Source organism: Aricia agestis, chromosome 16, assembly GCF_905147365.1.
Source record: "Aricia agestis chromosome 16, ilAriAges1.1, whole genome shotgun sequence".
NCBI lineage: Eukaryota > Metazoa > Arthropoda > Insecta > Lepidoptera > Lycaenidae > Aricia > Aricia agestis.
Window position 1 is genome coordinate 2,103,561 of NC_056421.1, and position 20,196 is coordinate 2,123,756.

The following is a 20,196-nucleotide window of genomic DNA, read 5'->3' on the forward strand; positions in this document are numbered from 1 at the left end:
ACAAGGTGGGGTCAAAATTGCCAATATTTAATTTAATATTTTAAGGTTATTTTTGATATTTTTGCATTTATTACTTATTTTTTGTAATTTAGAGGATATAGACTACGTATACAAAAAAAAATTAGATAAGGTATTTATATTTATTATTTGTAATCATACAACAAAACTTGCCCTTCTCTGGCAATTAAAAAATCACTTAAACATAAGAATCACGTATTTTGATGAGATCCGACATATTTATAACAACAATTAAAAATAGGAATAATAAAAAATAAAATCAAATTTAAGCATTTTCAAGTAAATCAGCACAATCTTTGCATATATAAATACTATGTTCCAAACACAACGGTGCATCGCATTTCGCGCAAGCGCGCGTTGATTTTCGATCTTTGGATCTTGGGCATCTAGAGCATCTTTGGCGTGAATTTGGTTTTTTTGTTTTTTTTGGAGGACTAAGTGGTTCACCTAAATGCTCCGCAACTCTCTTACGCAATTCTCTCGGTAATCTTTCATTTTCTTTTCTTATCTTTTGTTGCTCTTCTATCAACGACAATCCTAACTTCTTTATGAACTCTCTTCTTTGGTTTGTTTTTCCTTTATTTGTTCCATTATTCAGCATATACATCACCATTGCATTTATACCTGCATGATTCAATAGGCTGAAAAATATTGTAAGTGGCCAGCGTTGTGAATTTCTAGAAACATCATACGTTCTAGCCAGCTTATCCACCACATCAACGCCCGACTTCGTCGCATTATAGAATGTTATCATTTCTGGCTTCTGTTGTACTCCAGTTTCGGGGTCTATTACACAATCATGGTGCATAGAAGACATCAGGTAGACCATTTTTCTTGGCTTTGGCACATATGAGACGATTGTGACTTTATCTTGAAAACCAAATAAAGATGTATATTTTTCACGTGCTTTCTTGAACTCTTGAGGGATATATGTCTTATTGGCCCGCAATGTTCCCACCACAGTAAGTTTGTGATCCTGTAGTAACTCCATCGTAGTCTCATAGCTGGTGAAGTAGTTATTCATTGTGATGTTACGCGCAGTTCCTGACACACAATTTATCATTCGTTTCACGAGATCGTGGGGTTTGTTACTTACGGCATATGGACTACCTTCAGGTTGCTTTCCACAATACACCTCTAAGTTGCAGCTAAAATAGGTCTTGTTGTCTACAAGGGCGTATATTTTTATTCCATATTTTGCTGGCTTAGAGGGTATGTACTGTCTAAAAGGGCACCTGCCTCTGAAAGCCACTAGCTCCTCATCCAAGGTTAGATACTCATATGGTGAGAAAGAGTTTTGGCAATTGGTAACAAAATACTCGAACACTTCACGAATGGGTGCAAGTTTATCATATTTAGCTCGCTCTGCTCTTGAATACATATCGTCAAATCGAAGTTTCTCCAGTAAGAACATAAATCTGTTTCGAGACATTGTTAATCGAAACACCTCTATGCCAGTTCCGTCCGTTGCCCATAGATCTTCCGTATTCTGCCTTCCTGATCTATATAAACCTGCCAGTAATAACAGCCCAAATAATGCTTTTAATTCAGCTCTTGTCACTCCAGCCCGCGTTGAGTCTAATTTATCTCCCGTTCTGTTCTCCAATAAATTTGAAGTAGAAATTTTTTCGTTGGTATGAAGCCATATTACATCCATTATGGGTTCTGAAATAAACACCTCAAAACACTCTAAATGAGATTTCTTTTGTTGAAATTGTGACTTTACTCCGGGAGCACCTCTTACAATGTTTTCATCTCTAGTCCGGACATTAGATCGAGGAGGTAGTTTTTGCCAGTTTGTGCCATCTTTTGCTATAAAAACATCATTGGAAAGGCCTTGATCATCCAATGCAGTAGAACATGTAGGAGAATCAAGATTATATTGAGCTGATGGTGACAAGCTGTTTTGGCGGCTATCTGCTTGGTGAGATGTTACGCGACGTAAAATTTCAAGTGACGCAGGCGACTGATGACCTTGAGAAGTGCATTGATTTCTCGGTTGAAGACCTCTAGAAGCACCTCTGTTCGTTCGGAAACTCCCCCTAGAAGTACCTCGGTTGCTTCGAGAACGACCAGTAGTACCACCTCTGTTAGTTCGAGAACGACCTCTAGAAGCGCCCCTGATGGTTTGAGAACGACTCCTAGAAGTACCTCTTGTTGTGAGAAATAGATATTCTTCATCTTCTTCTGCATCTACTTCCGTAAGACATTCAGACGCTATACTACAATGGTCCGATTCGCAATCATTCTCAGCAGAAATCGCTTCGTCCTCCGAATCAAAATCATTTTCCAATAAACACCTCTCAATTTCTGAGTCCTGGAGAAAGCGCGGCATTTCCACTAAAAATAATATTTTTTTTCATTACAATTGTTGTAAAAAAACTTACAAAAACGATCAAAAATCAAGTTAAGAGTACTTACGTTTTTGACGACGTCCCGTACAACGTGGGGTCTGAGACGCCTGGCACACGTCTATCTCCCAAACGCGCGCGCGCAGAACTGAGCGAAGTCGGTGGTAAACGTGGCAACGTCGCAAACGCAGCTACTAAAGGTTATAACTTTCGAGCGCAATTATTTAAAAAGTTATCGCTGATTATTTTAAGCTGGGGTCTGTGATACCCCACCTCGTATGCGGAAGGTTAAATGTCGTTTTATTAAGTACTTAGATCTATTGTATAGAACGTCTGACTGTTGTACAATGCTTCGTTTGCATTGGGTAATAAAGATATTAAATTATGACTTGTATTATTTGGCTTTTGCGACGAAATACCACCGAAAATAATTTTAACTGAGTAATTAAAGTCTTACCATAAATATGAATAATGCAGAGTGTCACAAAACAAAATGATAATACTTTAAGGCGTATGTGTCCCTTGAGCTATGAATGTAGCAGCGCTGAAAGGCTTTTGACTTCTTAGTTTATATATATTTTTTTATGAAATAAGGGAGCAAACGAGCAAACGGGGCACCTGATGGAAAGCAACTTCCGTCACCCATGGACACTCGCAGCATCAGAAGAGCTGCAGGTGCGTTGCCGGCCTTTTAAGAGGGAATAGGGTAATAGGGGAGGGTAGGGAAGGGATGGAAAGGGCAAAGGGGAGGGTAGGGAAGGGAATAGGGTAGGGGATTGGGCCTCCGGTAAACTCATTCACTCGGCGAAACACATTGCAAGCGCTGTTTCACGCCGGTTTTCAGTGAGAACGTGGTATTTCTCCGGTCGAGCCGGCCCATTCGTGCCGAAGTATGGTTCTCCCACGTAAAGTCTCCCTAGAGCTATGAAACTAGCAGCGCTGAAAGGCTTTTTAACTTCTAAGTTTCTAATTTCTATGAGAAATGCTTCAATGTCATGTTATTGCCTATACAATATACATACAAAAAATGTACTCTTTCAGCGCTGCTACTTTCACACTGCATTCTGTATGGGTGAGGCCGCCAATTTTTGCTGATGCCAAATCAGAAAAGCGGCCTCACAAAAGAAAAACGAACACACACTGAAGTATTAATATAATTTTGTTTAGTTACACTCCATATTTTTTTATCTTTATCTAAAGACTTATCTTAGCTAAAGTATTGTTAATAAGTGTTTATTAGTTAGGGGGTGTAATAAGTTAAAAATACACGCCCTAAAGTGTTACCACTACTAGATGACGCCCGCAACTCCGTTTATCGCGCGGGAACCGTACATTTTCCGGGATAAAAGTATGTATAACTATGTTCTTTCCCGGGACTTAAAGTATCTCCATAAAAAAATCAGCAAAATCGGTGCAGCGGTTTGGGCGTGAAGAGGTAACAGACAGACAGAGACACTGTCGCATTTAAGTACAGATGTTATGTTACACATTGTATAGCCAAAACGATGACAGTATTCTTAGTATTAGGGCTATAGAAGGGCACGGCTGTAGCCAGCTATAAATACGTGCGGAAGACGCCACGGTCTAGGTCAATAGAATTAGCGCGCTTCACAGTTAATAATAACTACTACTATTTCGGTGATGAACGCCTCCGTGGTCTAGTGGTATAGAGCGCGGCTCTTGATTCGGAGGTCGTGGGTTCGATTCCCGCGTTGGAAACATGTTATTCCCAAGTTTGGTTAGGAGTTAGGACAATGCAGGCTGATCACCTGATTGACAAGTGAGATGATCCATGCGTCAGATGGGCATGTAAAAAGTCGGTCCTGCACCTGATCTCTCGCCGGTCGTGTCGGTCTTTCATCCCACTGGGTTATGAGAGTAAAGGAATAAAGAGTGCTGTTGTGTACTGCGCACACACTTGGGCACTATAAAATTACTCCTAGGTAGCTACCGTCACCGAAACCGGTGTGGGAGCTATTATTATTATTATTTCGGTGGTTCCGTTAAACTAGCGGTGCCCCAGTGTGTGCGCAGTACACAGTGCTTCCATTTACAATCCAGGACAAGAATACACTGATCAGGCGCAGAACATAGTTTTTTTATGTATAACATAAAATAACGCTAGAAATATTATATTTTACTACACATGTGTAGCAGTTTTCTAGTTTTACTATAGGTTTATTAATGTTTAAATTAAGTTTTGTAAGTTATATTTTATTACTTACATAAACAATTATAGTTATAATTTGTGTAGGTGCTAGGTTTAATGTCCCAGTTATGTCTATGAATATGAATGAGTAATATTTACGATTAAATTCGTATAAATAATATGAACATTTGTTTTTTTTTTATTTGGAGTCTAATTCGAGGACATTTAATTTCAGTTACTCTCTGTAAGTGACTTCTGGCTCCGTAAGTGATTTCAAGAACAAGTTAAATATAATCCCTAAGGCGAAGTGTATAAGAGACAAAAAATCAATTGTCAGGCTGTCTCGCTCAGTATCGTTTTCTAGAGAAGAATAAAAATACTAACAACTCTATAATTTAGTCTTCTTCCTATAGAAAGTGGCAGCATATTAAACTTTATATATAAGTAGTGTTTATTTTCACACAAATCCTTTGAAAAGTAAAGCAAGTACAAGCTTTACTTTTCAAAGGATGAAACGAAATATTATTTTTGTGGAATAAATTATTAAAATAATATTACTTACATCATTAAAAATAAACCAATTAAATGTTTTATTTCGCTTGAAACGACTAAAAAAACTTATGCAAAAACGGCATATAAAATAAAACATAAAAATACAAGTGAGTAGTTATAATAAAAATATTATTTTTTACAAAAAGATAAAACTTAAGTTACTTACATAAGTTAATATTATAATAATATTAAAATAAAATAATAATACTACTTATAGTTATTATTATTATACTTACTCAATACTTATGTACCAAATTCTCTAAGAGTACGCAATAAAGATTCTTAAAGTTTTAAATTAAGCACAGCCTATATTTTATAAAATGTTTTGACGAAGTTTCGGCCCGACCAGCCAGAAATAAAAAATCGCTTAACAGCACCGTTGTATCATACACACAGGCACACACACATAATATTATTGTACAACTGTTACTTGCGCAGCCGCTAAGAAGACACTTTTCAAGATGGCGGTGGTCTCGGGCAGAAAAACCTTGCAGCACTGCATGCAGCTGCGACACTAGCAATACAGTGTGGTAGTAAGACATCTTAATGTTACTCTACAGGCTATTAAAATGATCCTTTTAGCTAGAAATGCAGCTACGGGGTCTTTATCAACTGTTGATAAGATTTTGGTCCCGCGCCTGAAGATGCTGTAGCTCTGCATGCAGCAACAATATAGGCAGTGGATCTTCACTGTATATGTAGCTACAGGGTCTTTATCACTTGTTAGTGTGATTTTGGTCCCAGAAGATCCTGTGCATCTGTTAGCACTGGATGCAGCAACAGTGGATCTTCGCTCTAGGGCATCTTCTTGTGGCGTTAGAGCCCGTTGACCTGATTTTTCCATCCTTAAAGATTCAAGATATTATGGTAGTGCTGTATATGCAGCTACATGGGCAGCGTCTCGCTATATGACATCTTCATCTTACGGTAGAGGCTGTTGATCACCATTAAGTAGTACATGGAGAACACTGAAAGAATAGTAAGAAGATTACATACGATTACGGATTTTATTGTATGCATTGCAACATTAGACACATTGGAATAATTATGGCTGCATCTATTCGTCCGGGTACTGTACGAATAATTTTTAATCATCAGTCATCACTTACCCGCTCCACCAATCAGGAGTAGCACCACCAACGCTATATTCCCTGGCTCCTTCATATACGGCGCCAGCTCGGGGCTGAACAGACACGTGACGATCGCCACCAGGAATATGCACAGGATGAACACCGAGTTGAACACCAGGGCTAGTTGGAGACAGCCTGGACGCCTCTGCGAAGAAGATATGAGTTAAGAATGTGGCTGTTGTGATGCTCATGATAAAATTTCTTCTAGTGATTAACGAAAGTAAATTGAGGTTAGTGCCTATGTTCACCAAACTTAAGGGGAGGTTGGTGAAAATAGCCACTCGGCTCTAAGTGTGACTAGATGTCTTTTATTGTCATGTATTTCTTGGAAAATCGATTTACCAATTTTTGTTGCCAAAGTTCCTAAGTTTTTAAATAAAAATGTTCAGGTCAGTGCCCATTTTCACCAAAATTGAGAGGAGTTTAGTGAATATAGCCACTAAGCTCTAAGTGTGGCTAGATGTCTTTTATCGTCATGTATCTCCGGACTCCGGGAAAATCGATATACCAATTTTTGTTACCAAAGTCCCTAAGTTTTTACCTATTTCATTAACATTTTAAATAAAAATGTTAATGAAATAGGTACCCTGAATGACCGCTTGAAGACTTAACGCTAGAGGCGGTTGGTGAAAAAAGGACTTTAATCAGTAATAATTATATACTTACTTGCAAATTATACTGCTAAATTTACATGTGATAAGAACATCAATTTAGGACGGCTGACGTAACGTATTCATTATGTTAAAAAAGTTGGTGTTATTATCCTCAATAAACGTAATATTTTTTGGACATTCGCTAGATTTTTATGACCAGCAGATTCTGCAAAAAATGCAGAACTGTGTCCACAGTCTGCAGGAAATCGTTATTTACGATACATTAAAAATTAGGAGCCACTCTTTATGAATCATGAGCCAGTCTTTATGGATTTTAATACCGGAAATAGTAATTTCAAAATTGAGTTGAGAGCATCATTGAGGCTGCTTTTATGTCAGAGTGATCAGCAAATAATAGATTTATTTAAGCACGCTACGCAACAAGAGACACAGTTGTCCAATATAATTCTAATCTAGCACTAGATTGCTACTGGAACTATGTGTACTGGAATGCACTGAATGATATACCAGTGCATTCCAAGTGCCCGTTTAAATTATTCCAGTAGCAATCCAGCGCAGGATTGGAATAATTTTAACCAGCCAACTGTGTCTCTTGTTGTGTAGCTCATTAAAAAAAACTTTTTTTTGCTGATCGTTCTGACAAAAAATACACAGTCGAACATATAACATCATCATTTTTGCGCAGAGAGTGACGCAATCGCTAGGTTTTTTACACGAATGGACTACGTAATAGAATGGTAAGGATCCAAAAAGTCACCACTCACCGCGGTGACGCCGGCCAGCGCCACGGCGTTGCTGACGGCGGACAGCGCGGAGAACATCACCGCCGTCATGGAGATGAGGTTGTCCTCCAGCTCGCGCTGCCGGTGCCGCGGCAGGTTCCAGGACCCGGCTATGATGTAGCCGACGCATGCTAGCTAGAAACCAATCAGAGGCTTTAAGAAGAGGGTTGTTGAGGGTCATCTGACAGATAAAATAGAGCTTTGGTAGCTGCTAGGTGGAAAGTGGATGATTGTTAAGCGGTTTGTAAAAACAAAATTATCAAATTGGTCCCAGACGACGCTTTGTGAAAGTCAGGTCTGCTTCCAAGTATAATGTCAAAGAACATTTTCCCTTCCCTTCCCTTCCCTACCTTTCCCTATTACCCTATTCCCTCTTAAAAGGCCGGCAACGCACTTGCAGCTCTTCTGATGCTGCGAGTGTCCATGGGCGATGGAAGTTGCTTTCCATCAGGTGACCCGTTTGCTCGTTTGCCCTCTTATTTCATAAAAAAAGAACTTCATTGATGCCGTTTCCGTTACCATAGATTACATATGAAATAGGATATCTCAGATTTTATTTGCATTAAAGTGTAGACCTTTGTCTTTTCAGACATCTTTCAAGCCATTCAGGGACAGCCAGAAAGTAGAATTTTGGTATCTCTGACAAGGCTGAAATCCATCCAATGCAATAGGTTGAACAGGAATTAGACCTTATGTGACAGGCTACTTACTGTGGATAGTATGCATAGCACGAAGCAGCCTATCTCCAGGGATAGGCAGCCGCAGCATCGACGCAGCATCGGCAATCCCATGTTGCTGTAAACAACTTTTATTTAACGTTTGAAGAACTAGATGTAGCCTGCAATTTCCTAGCCTTGGAATTGGTTTATTGAACCGTACGTTCCGGGATAAAAAATATGCTGACTATAAGACCCAATGTAAGTTTAATACAATTTTAATAAAATCAGTACAACCAACGGCAGCGTAAAAGGTTACAGACAGGCAGGTGGAGTGTCGTACACATAGGTCACATTTTGACGTGTCACGTGGGCTATTTAAAATTGGGTTGAGAATATCGACCACGGCCTCATAAAAAACGCTTGCCTTGAATTTCGTGGGCATTATCACCGAAGGCGATAATTGTCTGCTCGTTTTCTGATCCTAAAAATAATCACACATCAAAGGTGAATTTGAATCATTGACGTCATTTGAAAATTGTGCGTCTTCAACCTATAACAAAAAATTTGCCAGACATAATATTCCTCCTCACGTTGGCTCTGATAGATAACTATTATTGCACAGCTGTTTATAGTATGCACAATCGACGTGGAACATAGACAATAGGGAATATTACGTAAAGGCCAGAGCAGAGGGCGCTTTTAGCACAATAAATACCACATACATGGGAGAGCCATGCTTCGGCACGAATGGGCCGGCTCGACCGGAGAAATACCACGTTCTCACAGAAAACCGGCGTGAAACGCCGAAAAGTGAGTGAGTTTACCGGAGGCCCAATCCCCTACCCTATTCCCTTCCCTACTCTCCCCTATTACCCTATATTATTAAGAGGGAATACCCTCTTAAAAGGACGGCAACGCACCTGCAGCTCTTCTGATGCTGCGAGTGTCCATGGGCGACGGAAGTTGCTTTCCATCAGGTGACCCGTTTGCTCGTTTGCCGCCTTATTTCATAAAAAAACATTCACATTATTCCAAAAATCATTGTACCATAACTTGATTTAACCGAAAACATCTACATATTAATAAATAAAAGGATTCTTTGATACCTACTTTGATACCTATATGCACCTTTAAATTCGTAATCGACTGTTTTAGCCATCACTAGAAGTTGTGCGCGGCTATAATGCCGTATCAGTCCTGCGTAACTGGCTTGGTTTCATTGAAACCAGAGTGCTCTTGTATATTGCGCACACACTTGGGCACTATAAAATTACTCCTACGTAACTGGCCTTCCATACCATTAGCTCTTATAGCAGTATTACTTTAATATTACGATTATCATGATTTTAATAGGATAAGGCTAGGGAATGCAATACCGGGAGTATTGCATTCCCTAGCCTTATCCTATTAAAATCATGATAATCGTACATTTTACTGAGATATAAAGTAGTATATTATCTACTTCCCCATGGTCTACTCCATGTCTATTGTCTATAAGTATGCCTTTATCAAAATCGGCCACGTTGTTTGCCACTTCGATACAAACAAACTTTTCCTCTCTACATTATAATATATGGAGAGGCCACACTATGTTCATTGCTTACTAATCTAATAAATAATATAATTAATCATCCGAAGCAGCCATAACTTAAATATTATTATCTACGTGACTAGTTTTAAGTGGCTGTAAATAATAAGAATATGCCATTAAGTTGTTTAATATCAGCATACTGCCGTATTGTCTACGTCTAGACGGAAATTCCCGACAATCCATTAAGTGTGACCTTATAATGGCCGGCTTACAGTATTCCAGTCCAGTGATCCAATCCAGAGCTGGATTGCTACTAGGATAATGTAAACGAGCACTGGAACGCACAGGAATATAATATAATATCTATGGACGCTTCACACCACGTCAGTCTGGCCCCGTGCTAAGTACCTGAAGGACTTGTGTTACAGGTACCAGACAACGGAAATATATTTAATACTTTTATACTATACATATATTTAAGATTTTTATTACATCATACACATATTTAATACACATCCAGACCCGGGAACATTGAAAACTTTTTGTTCCGTCGGCGGGATTCGAACCCGCGACCCCCGGCTTGAGCTACCAACGCGCTCACCACTGAGCCACAGAGGTCGTCAAAGGAATGAAGGAATGCAATTCAGTTTACTTCAGTGCATTCCAGCGGGGCTAAAATGGTCGCTTTGAAGAATCATGATATGAATCATATTATGATTCATTTTTCTAAAATCGCAAAATGCAACTCTGCTTGCAATTCATTTCTGTATTTTTGTACTGATTTGACATTTGTCAGTTTGACAGTTTTGACAATACATTTGCTGAATTGATAATGTGACCATTTTAGCCCAGCTGTGCCCGTTTACATTATTCATATTCACGATTGGATCACATGATTGGTATTTGGTATAATGTAAGTCCGCTATATACCTATACATATTATACCACGTAGAACTATTTAGGAATTAGGATCTTTCGGCATAGATTCACGCTCAAACCGCTGAACCGATTATGCAGAATTTTTATATGGAGATAATTTGAGTCCCGAGAAAGGACATAGGATACTTTTAATACAAGAAAATTGTACGGTTCTCGCGCGACAAACGAACTTTGGCGCAACGGAACTGCGGGCCGTCACTCTGGCGAAGTACCTTTTAAATGAGGGGATTTTTTTGTAGCAAGTGGAATTTTCCAACGATTCTTGGTAAATTAAGTAATGACGTTACTTGTGAAACCTTCTGTGATGAGATCGTGATTCAGAGAGTCATGATCGAACCTTTATTTACTTACTTAGTTTTTTTTTAAATGAAATAAGGGGGCAAACGAGCAAACGGGTCACCTGATGGAAAGCAACTTGCGTCGCCCATGGACACTCACAGCATCAGAAGAGGTGCAGGTGCGTTGCCGGCCTTTTAAGAGGGAGTAGGGTAATAGGGAAGGGTAGGGATGGGTAGGGAAGGGAATAGGGGAGGATAGGGAAGGAAATTGGGCCTCCGGTAAACTCACTCGCTCGGCGAAACACAGCGCAAGCGCTGTGTCACGCCGGTTTTCTGGGATAACTTGGTATTTCTCCGGTCGAGCCGGCCCATTCAAGCCGAAGCATGGCTCTCCACATGGTATCCCACGTTAACGTGTTGTTAACACACAGGCAAACGTATTCTTTTGCACTTACCTAATACATATATTAATTATTTTAGTACGGATAGACCTCAGGGACACTATAGGCTCTTCTACGTAGAGCTCTTAAGTCTTAATTCTTATTGCTTCTTAAACAAGATGTTGTAGTCAAATTCGTTCGCAGAAAATAGCATTTAACACGGAAACCGAATATGTTCATATAATATCCTTTATCCTTCTTCGGCACATAAAATATTGCACTTATTATAACGTACTACTAGAGATCGCCCAATGGTCGAAATTCGACCATAAATTTAATATTATCAACTTATTTTGCCTCCACGTTTAAAGTATTGATTGACTATTTCAGATTTAGAATTATTCATAAATAATCGGACAAGTGCGAGTTGGATTCGCGCACGAAGGGTTTACATTACAGAGCAAAATAGGTAAAAAATGTGTTTTTTTGTATGGGAGCCCCCCTTAATTATTTATTTTATTTTGATTTTATTATTAATTATAAAAGTACATATATAAGTAAGAATATTGTGAGTATTTCAAGTCCCAACCTGCTACCATTATTGATTACGAGCAAAAAAGGCCAAAAAAAATCACGTTTGTTGTATGGGAGCCCCCCTTAAATATTAATTTTATTTGTTTTTAGTATTTGTTGTTATAGCGGCAACAGATATACATAACCTGTGAAAATTTCAACTCTCCAGTTATTACCGTTCTTGAGCCTGGAGACAGACAGACAGACAGACGGACAGACAACGAAGTCTTAGTAATAGGGTCCTGTTTTAACCCTTCGGGTACAGAACCCTAAAAATGGAAAAAATATATATATTTACATAATATAGTATACTAAACAAGCTCCAAAACCTCTAATGATTTGGATACAACTTTCACAAAATATAAAGAACTTTAATATAGGATAGAGAGTACATTTTTGTAAAGGCCTGATACCAAGGTGTTTTTAATCACGGGATAACGTGATAAGTACATACTTATTATTTTGTATTTTCCAAATTTGAAAAATACAAATGTATTTTTAATATTATTTTATGCCTAGTTTTAAATTCTAATTAACCTTTATCCCAAAGGAATAGAAGATATATTGCTACAGCTGTCCTTGGATGTGTATCATTTAATTGACACAATTGTTTTAACTCCACATACATAGGTACTGTTAATGTAGAGTTCTAATTATCACTAATAGAGAGATTATTTTAGTAGGTAAAAACACTAGCTTTCTTGGTCTTACGGACTCCAAATAACTATTAGTCTTTTTCACATATGAGTATTATACTCGGTAAAGTTAAGCTAAAGTTAAAATATATTTACCTCGTAAGAAGATCCTTCTTAAGTCTTGCACACTTTATATTTTATTTACCATACGTCCAGAAATGGCAAAATTTTCTTTTAACACTGTGGCCACGTATGATATGCATTTTCGTTGTATTTTCGATACGTTGAAGTGTACACTAAAATTATTCTGTAGCGTTGATTCACTTCTAAGTTCTATTTACAAACAGGGATTATGTAAGTCTATTTTCGGCTTCCGCGCTCACTGAACAATGTTTATTATTTAAATCACTCGAAGACATGAAATTGCAAAAGTTTTAATATGTTTATATACTTAGTAATTATTTAAAAAACTGAAGTCGCTTAAAGTTGCACTAAAATTTCACCAAAACTCTTCACAAATAAACACGAGGGAAACTCCAGGAATTTGAAATATTAAAAATAGAATGCGGATTTTGGCGCTCACTTTTTATTTATTTTTTACAGCTGGATTAGCGGAGATGGCGTATTTTGTGTGACGCTCGGCTAAAGACTAGCGCTATCTTCCGCCACGTCTGTCCTTGCTCACAAAGTCGTCATTAATAAAATGAGCGGTTGATTGTTTTAGAAGAATTTATTACAGCTGTTCGGTTAATCTTTTGTCTGAAATCTAAAGCGTATTTGGTAGGAATGCTATTGAAATATTATTTACTGACATCATTTATAGAGTTAAGGTCATGCTAACATTACAATTTGTGACTATAGAAAGACTTAATTTATTTTAATTTTTATCTAGTAAGTATAATTAAGATTGTTTATTTTGTTTTTGTGATTGTTCGTACTTAGCTAGTATAAAAAATTATAAAGAAGCTACTTATTTCTAAATCTACTAAATAGCAACAGGTAGACGTGGTGTAGATTAGAGTATGATAAGGTAAAAGCTCCTGTAGATAATAATTAATTATAATTAGGCAAAATAGAGACACGTCAAACGGGAGGATATTATTAGAGATAAATCGCTTTTTGGATATTTAAGTTGGTTATATAAAATTAAATATTAAGTAAGTAAGTATCTATGTTTAATCTAAATTCGCCAAGCCCGTGTTCGTGCAAGCAAAACTTTCAGTGGAACCGTACATTTATATTTTATAACTTACAGTCTGTCAAGAAAATCAAGGAATTAAAAAGTGGCAACTTCGTAGTGTCATCCCTTTCAAATCAATCTAAGAAAGAAGGGTCTCGCCCTTATATTGAACATGCTTACATAAAAATTGAAGACATGAGTGGATGATACGGTTAGTAGATAACAATTTGAAAACTAACATTTTTGCATAAATGGAGGCTTATGACCGGGAACATGATTTGAAATAAAAAAAATGTTTTTACTCTATGTACGGCTAAAATATATTAGTCAGATGATGAAGGAGGTTAATTACTAGGTTTGTTCTTTAAAAAAATAATTATATTGGAAAAAATGAGTTAACCTCTTATGTTGTAAAATGTTAGTTACCTGGCTCATCCATGTCTTCAATTATTACCACAATGCATCATGTATTCCATATCCATACAAATATCTATATATTAATACGTGAGAGAAAAACTTTGTAACCCTTTTTACGAAAAATGGGGAAACGAAGGTGCATGAAATTTCGCACAGTTATATGGTGAAGGAGTGCATCGAGCTAATATTATTTTTAAATTATGCTTTTATCATAATATATATTTTTAACAAATAAAACGTTACACACACTACGACACTACTACTAGGAGAAATGACAGATTTTTGAGTGACAAGCCTATACATACGAATTAAGAGCCCATGTGACCCTAACTTGACTACATACTTTAACCTAGATCTCAAAATCTGTAAGGTCTAGAAAACTGATTTTTTGACACAAGTAACTTCAGTTCATAAAGATTAAATGCTCAAGACGAAAACACGATTACTCAAAAAATGCTCGATAGTTTCTTTTTTACAAAAAACCTTGTTTTAGACACGTTTTTGCTTGGATCTTCGAAGTTTGCTGTCTTTTCTTTAATATTTTTTAATATCTAAAAAGGTATTGATAAAACCTAAATTTGCTCAAAACACTTTTTTCATAATCATTATAGTTCGTCTTTTATTCAAGTAAAACTAACTCGGCGCTGATTCCGCGCCGTCCTTTTTCACCTGGCATATGAAAGACGGGCCTGAGTGTGAAGAGAGAAGGACGATGTTTGATTTTTAGAGTCAGGTGAGCTCTTAAACTCTTTTATTTATGGTTGAAGTCTGTTGACAACAAGTTGACAAATTGAAAATGGATTATTGTTTTTTTTAATTAATTTTAGATACTATTAGACAATGCTTAAACAGCCAGTCTGAGATCAGCTGAGTCCCAGAGACAAGAATAGAAAAAAACTATGATGAAGTCAATATTTTTTACAAAATATAGGTAGTAGTCCTAATGCTTTGCAAGTAAGGTCGAATTTCGACCATTGGGCGATCTCTAGTTACAATTAATTTGAAAATGTTTGTCTGTCTACCTGTCTCTATGTTACCACTTTTCACCCCAACCACTAAACCGATTTTGCTGAAATTCGCTATAGAGGTACTTTGAGTCCCGGGAAAGGATATAGGATGCTTTAAATCCCGGAAAATGTACGGTTTCCGCGCGATAAATGGAGTTGCCGTCATCTAGTAAAAATATAACTAGGATAAAAATAGTTTTGTGATAACCGGGTTATCTATTGTTCCAAGGTTTTTAATATTATTTATCTTATATGACTGACGTTTTTCGCTACTGCGTACAAAAATACCGCAAAAACCATACTTTTCCGGAATTAAAAGGAGCTTTTGTCATGGGCGTAGCCAGCATTCTATATAGGGGGGGCATAGGTATTTTGGGCGGTGGGGGGGGGGGGGGGGGGGGGGTGGAGATATAAAAAATCCTAGACTTCGAATTCGTCATTTTTAACATTTTTTAAACTCGTGAGCATTAGCGACCGATCGCTCTTGTAGGGGGGATCTTATAGGATAGTTTTATCATGGCGTCAAAACCAGATTATAAAGGAATAAAGGATATAATAATTAAAAACTTGTTGGTATGTAACATTTGAATAGACTGATTTCATTTATTAAACTTGGTTTACGCATCACTCTTTACACAATCATCCAATGAGTATTCTTACATTATATTATAATAACAATCAATATTACATAATAACAATATTTATATCACACAAATTCATAATTTAAAACTATAATCTCTGTAAATTCAATTTCATCTCAATGAAAACTTAACTCAGTAATCAGTATTGATTTTTACGCAATTTTAATGTCTGTTTAAATCCTTTATTTGACTAAATGGCTAAAGCGTTTATTGAATGAAACTATTTAATTGAATGACTAAAGGCCTGGTCAAATCTTTGACAGTAAATAAAATGGTTTGATTTAACAAATTCGCTAGTCCTTCAATCAAATAGCAGATTTAACCAGATGACTGACATCCAGGTTCATTACACAAACCACGCATTATAAAAATACAATGGCAAACTTATTCGATACTTTCAATTAATTGCTTGGAAATTCAAATTCATATATAAATTTTTTATTGGATTTTAAGTAACCTAAAACTAAATTTAATTCTTACTATTAATAAATATTAAAAAATATTATATAACAAAATATAAAATTATAAACGAGTAACGACATAATACTAACAGCCTGCTGAAGACGTGTCTTTAATTGTGCCCTTTCAGTAACGTTCTTAACTACTTATATCATTTCGATATTGAATTTTTTTCTACATTTTAAGAAAAAGGTATGAATTTAATAGTTCAGTTTTTTGTGAAACCCAGTCTCAGCACATTTTAACACTAGCACAGAATATTATAATAGTACTCCGACACTAGGTACCCACTCAAGACTCTAGACTCTGGAGTCTAGAGTCTAAAGCTTATAATTATTTTACAAACACAAGTTCAAAAATTTATACATAATACCTAATGCTTTATATCTAATCTTAAGGATAATGGCACGCATTTTCAATCATATATTTATTAAAAAATATGGACATGGTAATAATATGGGTGTGGTTATCAAATATTAATAATCAGTAAGTAAATTGCTTATAAATAACTATACACCAGTCTATTCTCCTTTTTAGCTAAATTGATTTTTGTATGATATAACTTAATAGTTAATACTTACCATAATTTATTTATTTATTTGCTAAGGTATTTTTAAATAGTAATAAAGACTATTTTTAAAGTGACGATAGCAAATATTAGCTACAAGCATTGAGTAGAAGATAAATACAAAAGTTTGTGACATTTATTATTATTTCGAAAATTGTTTCATTGGCCTAAAAAGAAGATTTTCAGTTTTTATTATCTTTTAATTAATTTTGATCTAGATTCTAAACGTAAAGTACAGCTAATGGGAAAATTTAATGCTACAAATGCACATTTTTTTAATTCAAAATCATTTTCCCTGAAAGCCTCCATTTATGCAAAAAGAAAAAAAAATCTTAGTTACCTACTTTGTCCACGTACGTCTTCAATTACGGACGTCATACAGACACAGTGGTGGTCATCTCACTCAATCTGACACTCGCGTTGACGCAGGCGGGGTTATTCATTTTGTTTCTGACCATCAGCACAAAGTATGCCATGATGGCGATGACTTGGTACGAGTTGACGGCGGTAAAGGAGTACACTAGCACATCACTCTTAATGTTCTCGTAGTAGTACGCGAGTAGATCCGTCACAAACACTTGCAGACTCATCATAGTTATCAACAGCAGCACTATCACTGTAGTCTTCAAGTATTTCGTCAAATTCCTGTCCCTGTCGTGCCGCCTTTTCAACGTCACGTGTAGTATCATGAAAAAACACACCATGTTTATCGCGAGAACCCCGAACTTTAGGTGGGCGTAAACATTGTAGTACGTCGCGAAGTATTCAAACTTTATCGACCATAATATCGGGCCAATGATTGAAAATGGAGCCGGGGCCAGCCACACGTAAAGAGACAAAGTTACTAAGTTGTAGGATCTTACAGAAAACACATTCACAATTTTCGAGAAGAGATTTCTCGTGAATAAAAACATTAAGATCAGTAGCACGACGTCAGAATGCACATACACTGCCACCACTATATAACTGAGCGCACACCGTCCCATACTCTGCAGGTAGTATATAACGTAAAGCTCACAGATACTAATAATAGTCCTCGCGACAGTCATCTCGCAGAGTATTATCTCGTCCAACTTTCGCAACTGCCGGTTCAAAGTTATCAGATACACTTGCACCGTAACACCCACTATCGATAAGAATATTCCGCACATTGTTATTATTTTCAATATATCGTCTATCCTCTCTTTCTGTAGTTCCGTTGCAGTTGTCGTATTCATTTTCTGGCTTTCCATATGTTCTCTGGTCTATTGATCCAATGCGTTTGTCGCCGCAACAATTACTTAGCTGATACTGTGCGGGGATATCGTGCAATTAATCTATCCGCTGTCCGTTGCCTCGTTAAATTGAGTGTCATGAATATATATTGTAATTTAAGCGAGCATTGAACGGCGTTATAAATATTTTAGTCGTAGATACACAATCAGTAAGTGAAACATTATTTTACATCTGGTGTTGTGACATCCTGATGTATGTTTATTGTCATGTGAAATTAATTTAATTATCCAGAGATAGTGCTAAAACGTGTAGTATCATTTATTTTGAGCGTAATTTTTCAGGAGTACCTCAGGGCCCAGATTCGAGTCCTTTCTCCTTTAAAAGTTTGTTAAGCGACTGGAATACTTCTGGAAGTTCTACTGGAAGTTTTTGGTTCTTGGTCAGTTGTATTAATTAGCAAAACGCGGATTTTTTAAGATCCTTGAAGCCACGCCAACTGCAGTGATGATGATCTGTAATATAATGTATGAAGGTAAATTATTATTTTAAGAAAAAATGTATAATATGACGTCGCATATATTGGTAAAGAATTTAAGAAAACCCTTTTTATGCGTGAACTGGACAACAATCTCAAAAATTATACGTAATCTTAAATATTGTTTTTCTTTTAAATAGGTGGGAATTTGAAGTTATAAATGATCGTGATCCCACGTCTTTTCAACATTGGAAAATGTCATAGTCAGTTCATTGCACAGGAAATGCATTGAATGTCAGAATGGGCTTGTCTCTCAAATACAACAAACAACTATAATTCGTCCACTGTATTTAGTACTATAGAATACACGATTTGGGGCTAGGGTCTTTACAATCTACCTAGTATTTATACGATCTGCCTGGGATGTTTACGATCTTCTGAGATCTCTACAATCTTCCTGGAACTTCTACGATCTGCCTAGTATCTCTATAAAATAAAAAAACAAATGAGTGTATTCTTGTTAACCTGTGTTGTTGTTAGTTGTTACGCGTACGTATGGTTCGACTGAATCACTTTTTTTATCACGATATTTGTTGCACTTTTTTTAATATTAACTTTCATTGAAAAACCACACGTGTTTCGTCGCTGCACGCCGTACGTTTAATGATTCAGGATAAAATTTTGGGTTTTCCCGGACAGGGGGATCAATGGCCATTAATATAATTTATTATCATCCCGCCAAGTGATTAGAATATGGCCTCTGTGGCTCAGTAGCGCGTAGACGAAGGTCGCGGATTCGAATAGAAAAAAAGTATTCAACATTCCTAGATCATCAAACTATATCTTTCCCAAATGTTTTTAAAATCATTACTGATCTGAATGAAAAAAACAATAGACAAACAAACATACACATAATATGGATTACGGATGAATTTGTAACTCTTTAGCTTTAGAAGTAAGAAAGAAAACCCGGTAGTATGATCTGACAGTTGGTAACTATTTTTAACAGTTGTTACCAATAACAAAGTTTGAATTAAAAACATTGTTGCGGTGCCAAAACAAATCTTACATTCTTATTCTGACAACAAGACTTTGTTCCTTATTGCTATGATAATAAGAGTGATATACAAAATATAATTATTATTGTCGAAAATAATACGTAATGTTAGGGGTCATTAACTAATACCTCACTTGTATTTTAATTCATTTTTATCTAAATGTAAACATAAACTTTATCAAATGAATATTGTGCTATTGTAAACTGCTTTTCGCGCTTAATACTGAACAATTCAATTCGTTTTTTTACTGCCGCACCCAGAGACTAATATAAAATTTTATAGGTCTACCAGGATCTGATGGCAGATTTTCAAAAAATATTATTGATCATTGGATAAATTTTTATATTTGCACTAGATGTCCCGCGCGGCTTCGCCCGCGTTAATTAGGAATTTAACGAAAAACCGTACATTTTCCCACGAAAAATAGCTTATGTCCCTTCACGTGATCTACTCTATATCTGTGGCTAATATTGCCATAAAATGTGCTCCAGTAGTTCGTGAGATAAACCCTTTCTAATATTTTCCCCCGTTTTTTCACATTTCCCTGAGCTTCTTCGGTCGTATTAGTATTAGCGTGATGGTATA

At 36.5% G+C, this 20,196-nt stretch overlaps 2 protein-coding genes across 5 annotated transcripts; both read right to left on the minus strand.

Annotated features, from left to right (window-relative positions):
* Nucleotides 1-283: 283 nt before the first annotated feature.
* LOC121734999 (piggyBac transposable element-derived protein 4-like) lies at nt 284-2,625 on the minus strand. Its single transcript, XM_042125667.1, has 2 exons — nt 2,440-2,625; nt 284-2,358 (listed from the first exon to the last, which is right to left on the minus strand). The coding sequence occupies exon 2, from the start codon at nt 2,351-2,353 to the stop codon at nt 284-286; it is 2,070 nt and encodes a 689-aa protein (XP_041981601.1). The 5' UTR covers nt 2,354-2,358; nt 2,440-2,625.
* Nucleotides 2,626-5,306: 2,681 nt separating this feature from the next.
* On the minus strand, nt 5,307-13,274 carry LOC121734583. Of its 4 annotated transcripts, none has more exons than XM_042125162.1 (6): nt 12,748-13,274; nt 8,751-8,805; nt 8,307-8,391; nt 7,579-7,727; nt 6,180-6,345; nt 5,307-6,038 (listed from the first exon to the last, which is right to left on the minus strand). In XM_042125162.1, exons 3-6 carry the CDS (start codon nt 8,362-8,364, stop codon nt 5,956-5,958), a joined length of 456 nt encoding a protein of 151 aa, XP_041981096.1. In that variant the 5' UTR covers nt 8,365-8,391; nt 8,751-8,805; nt 12,748-13,274; the 3' UTR covers nt 5,307-5,955. The 4 variants fall into 4 exon arrangements, with proteins under 4 accessions (XP_041981096.1, XP_041981094.1, XP_041981095.1 ...); XM_042125160.1 differs by having other exon boundaries at nt 7,579-7,731; XM_042125161.1 differs by lacking the exon at nt 8,751-8,805 and having other exon boundaries at nt 7,579-7,731; nt 8,307-8,390.
* Nucleotides 13,275-20,196: the final 6,922 nt, after the last annotated feature.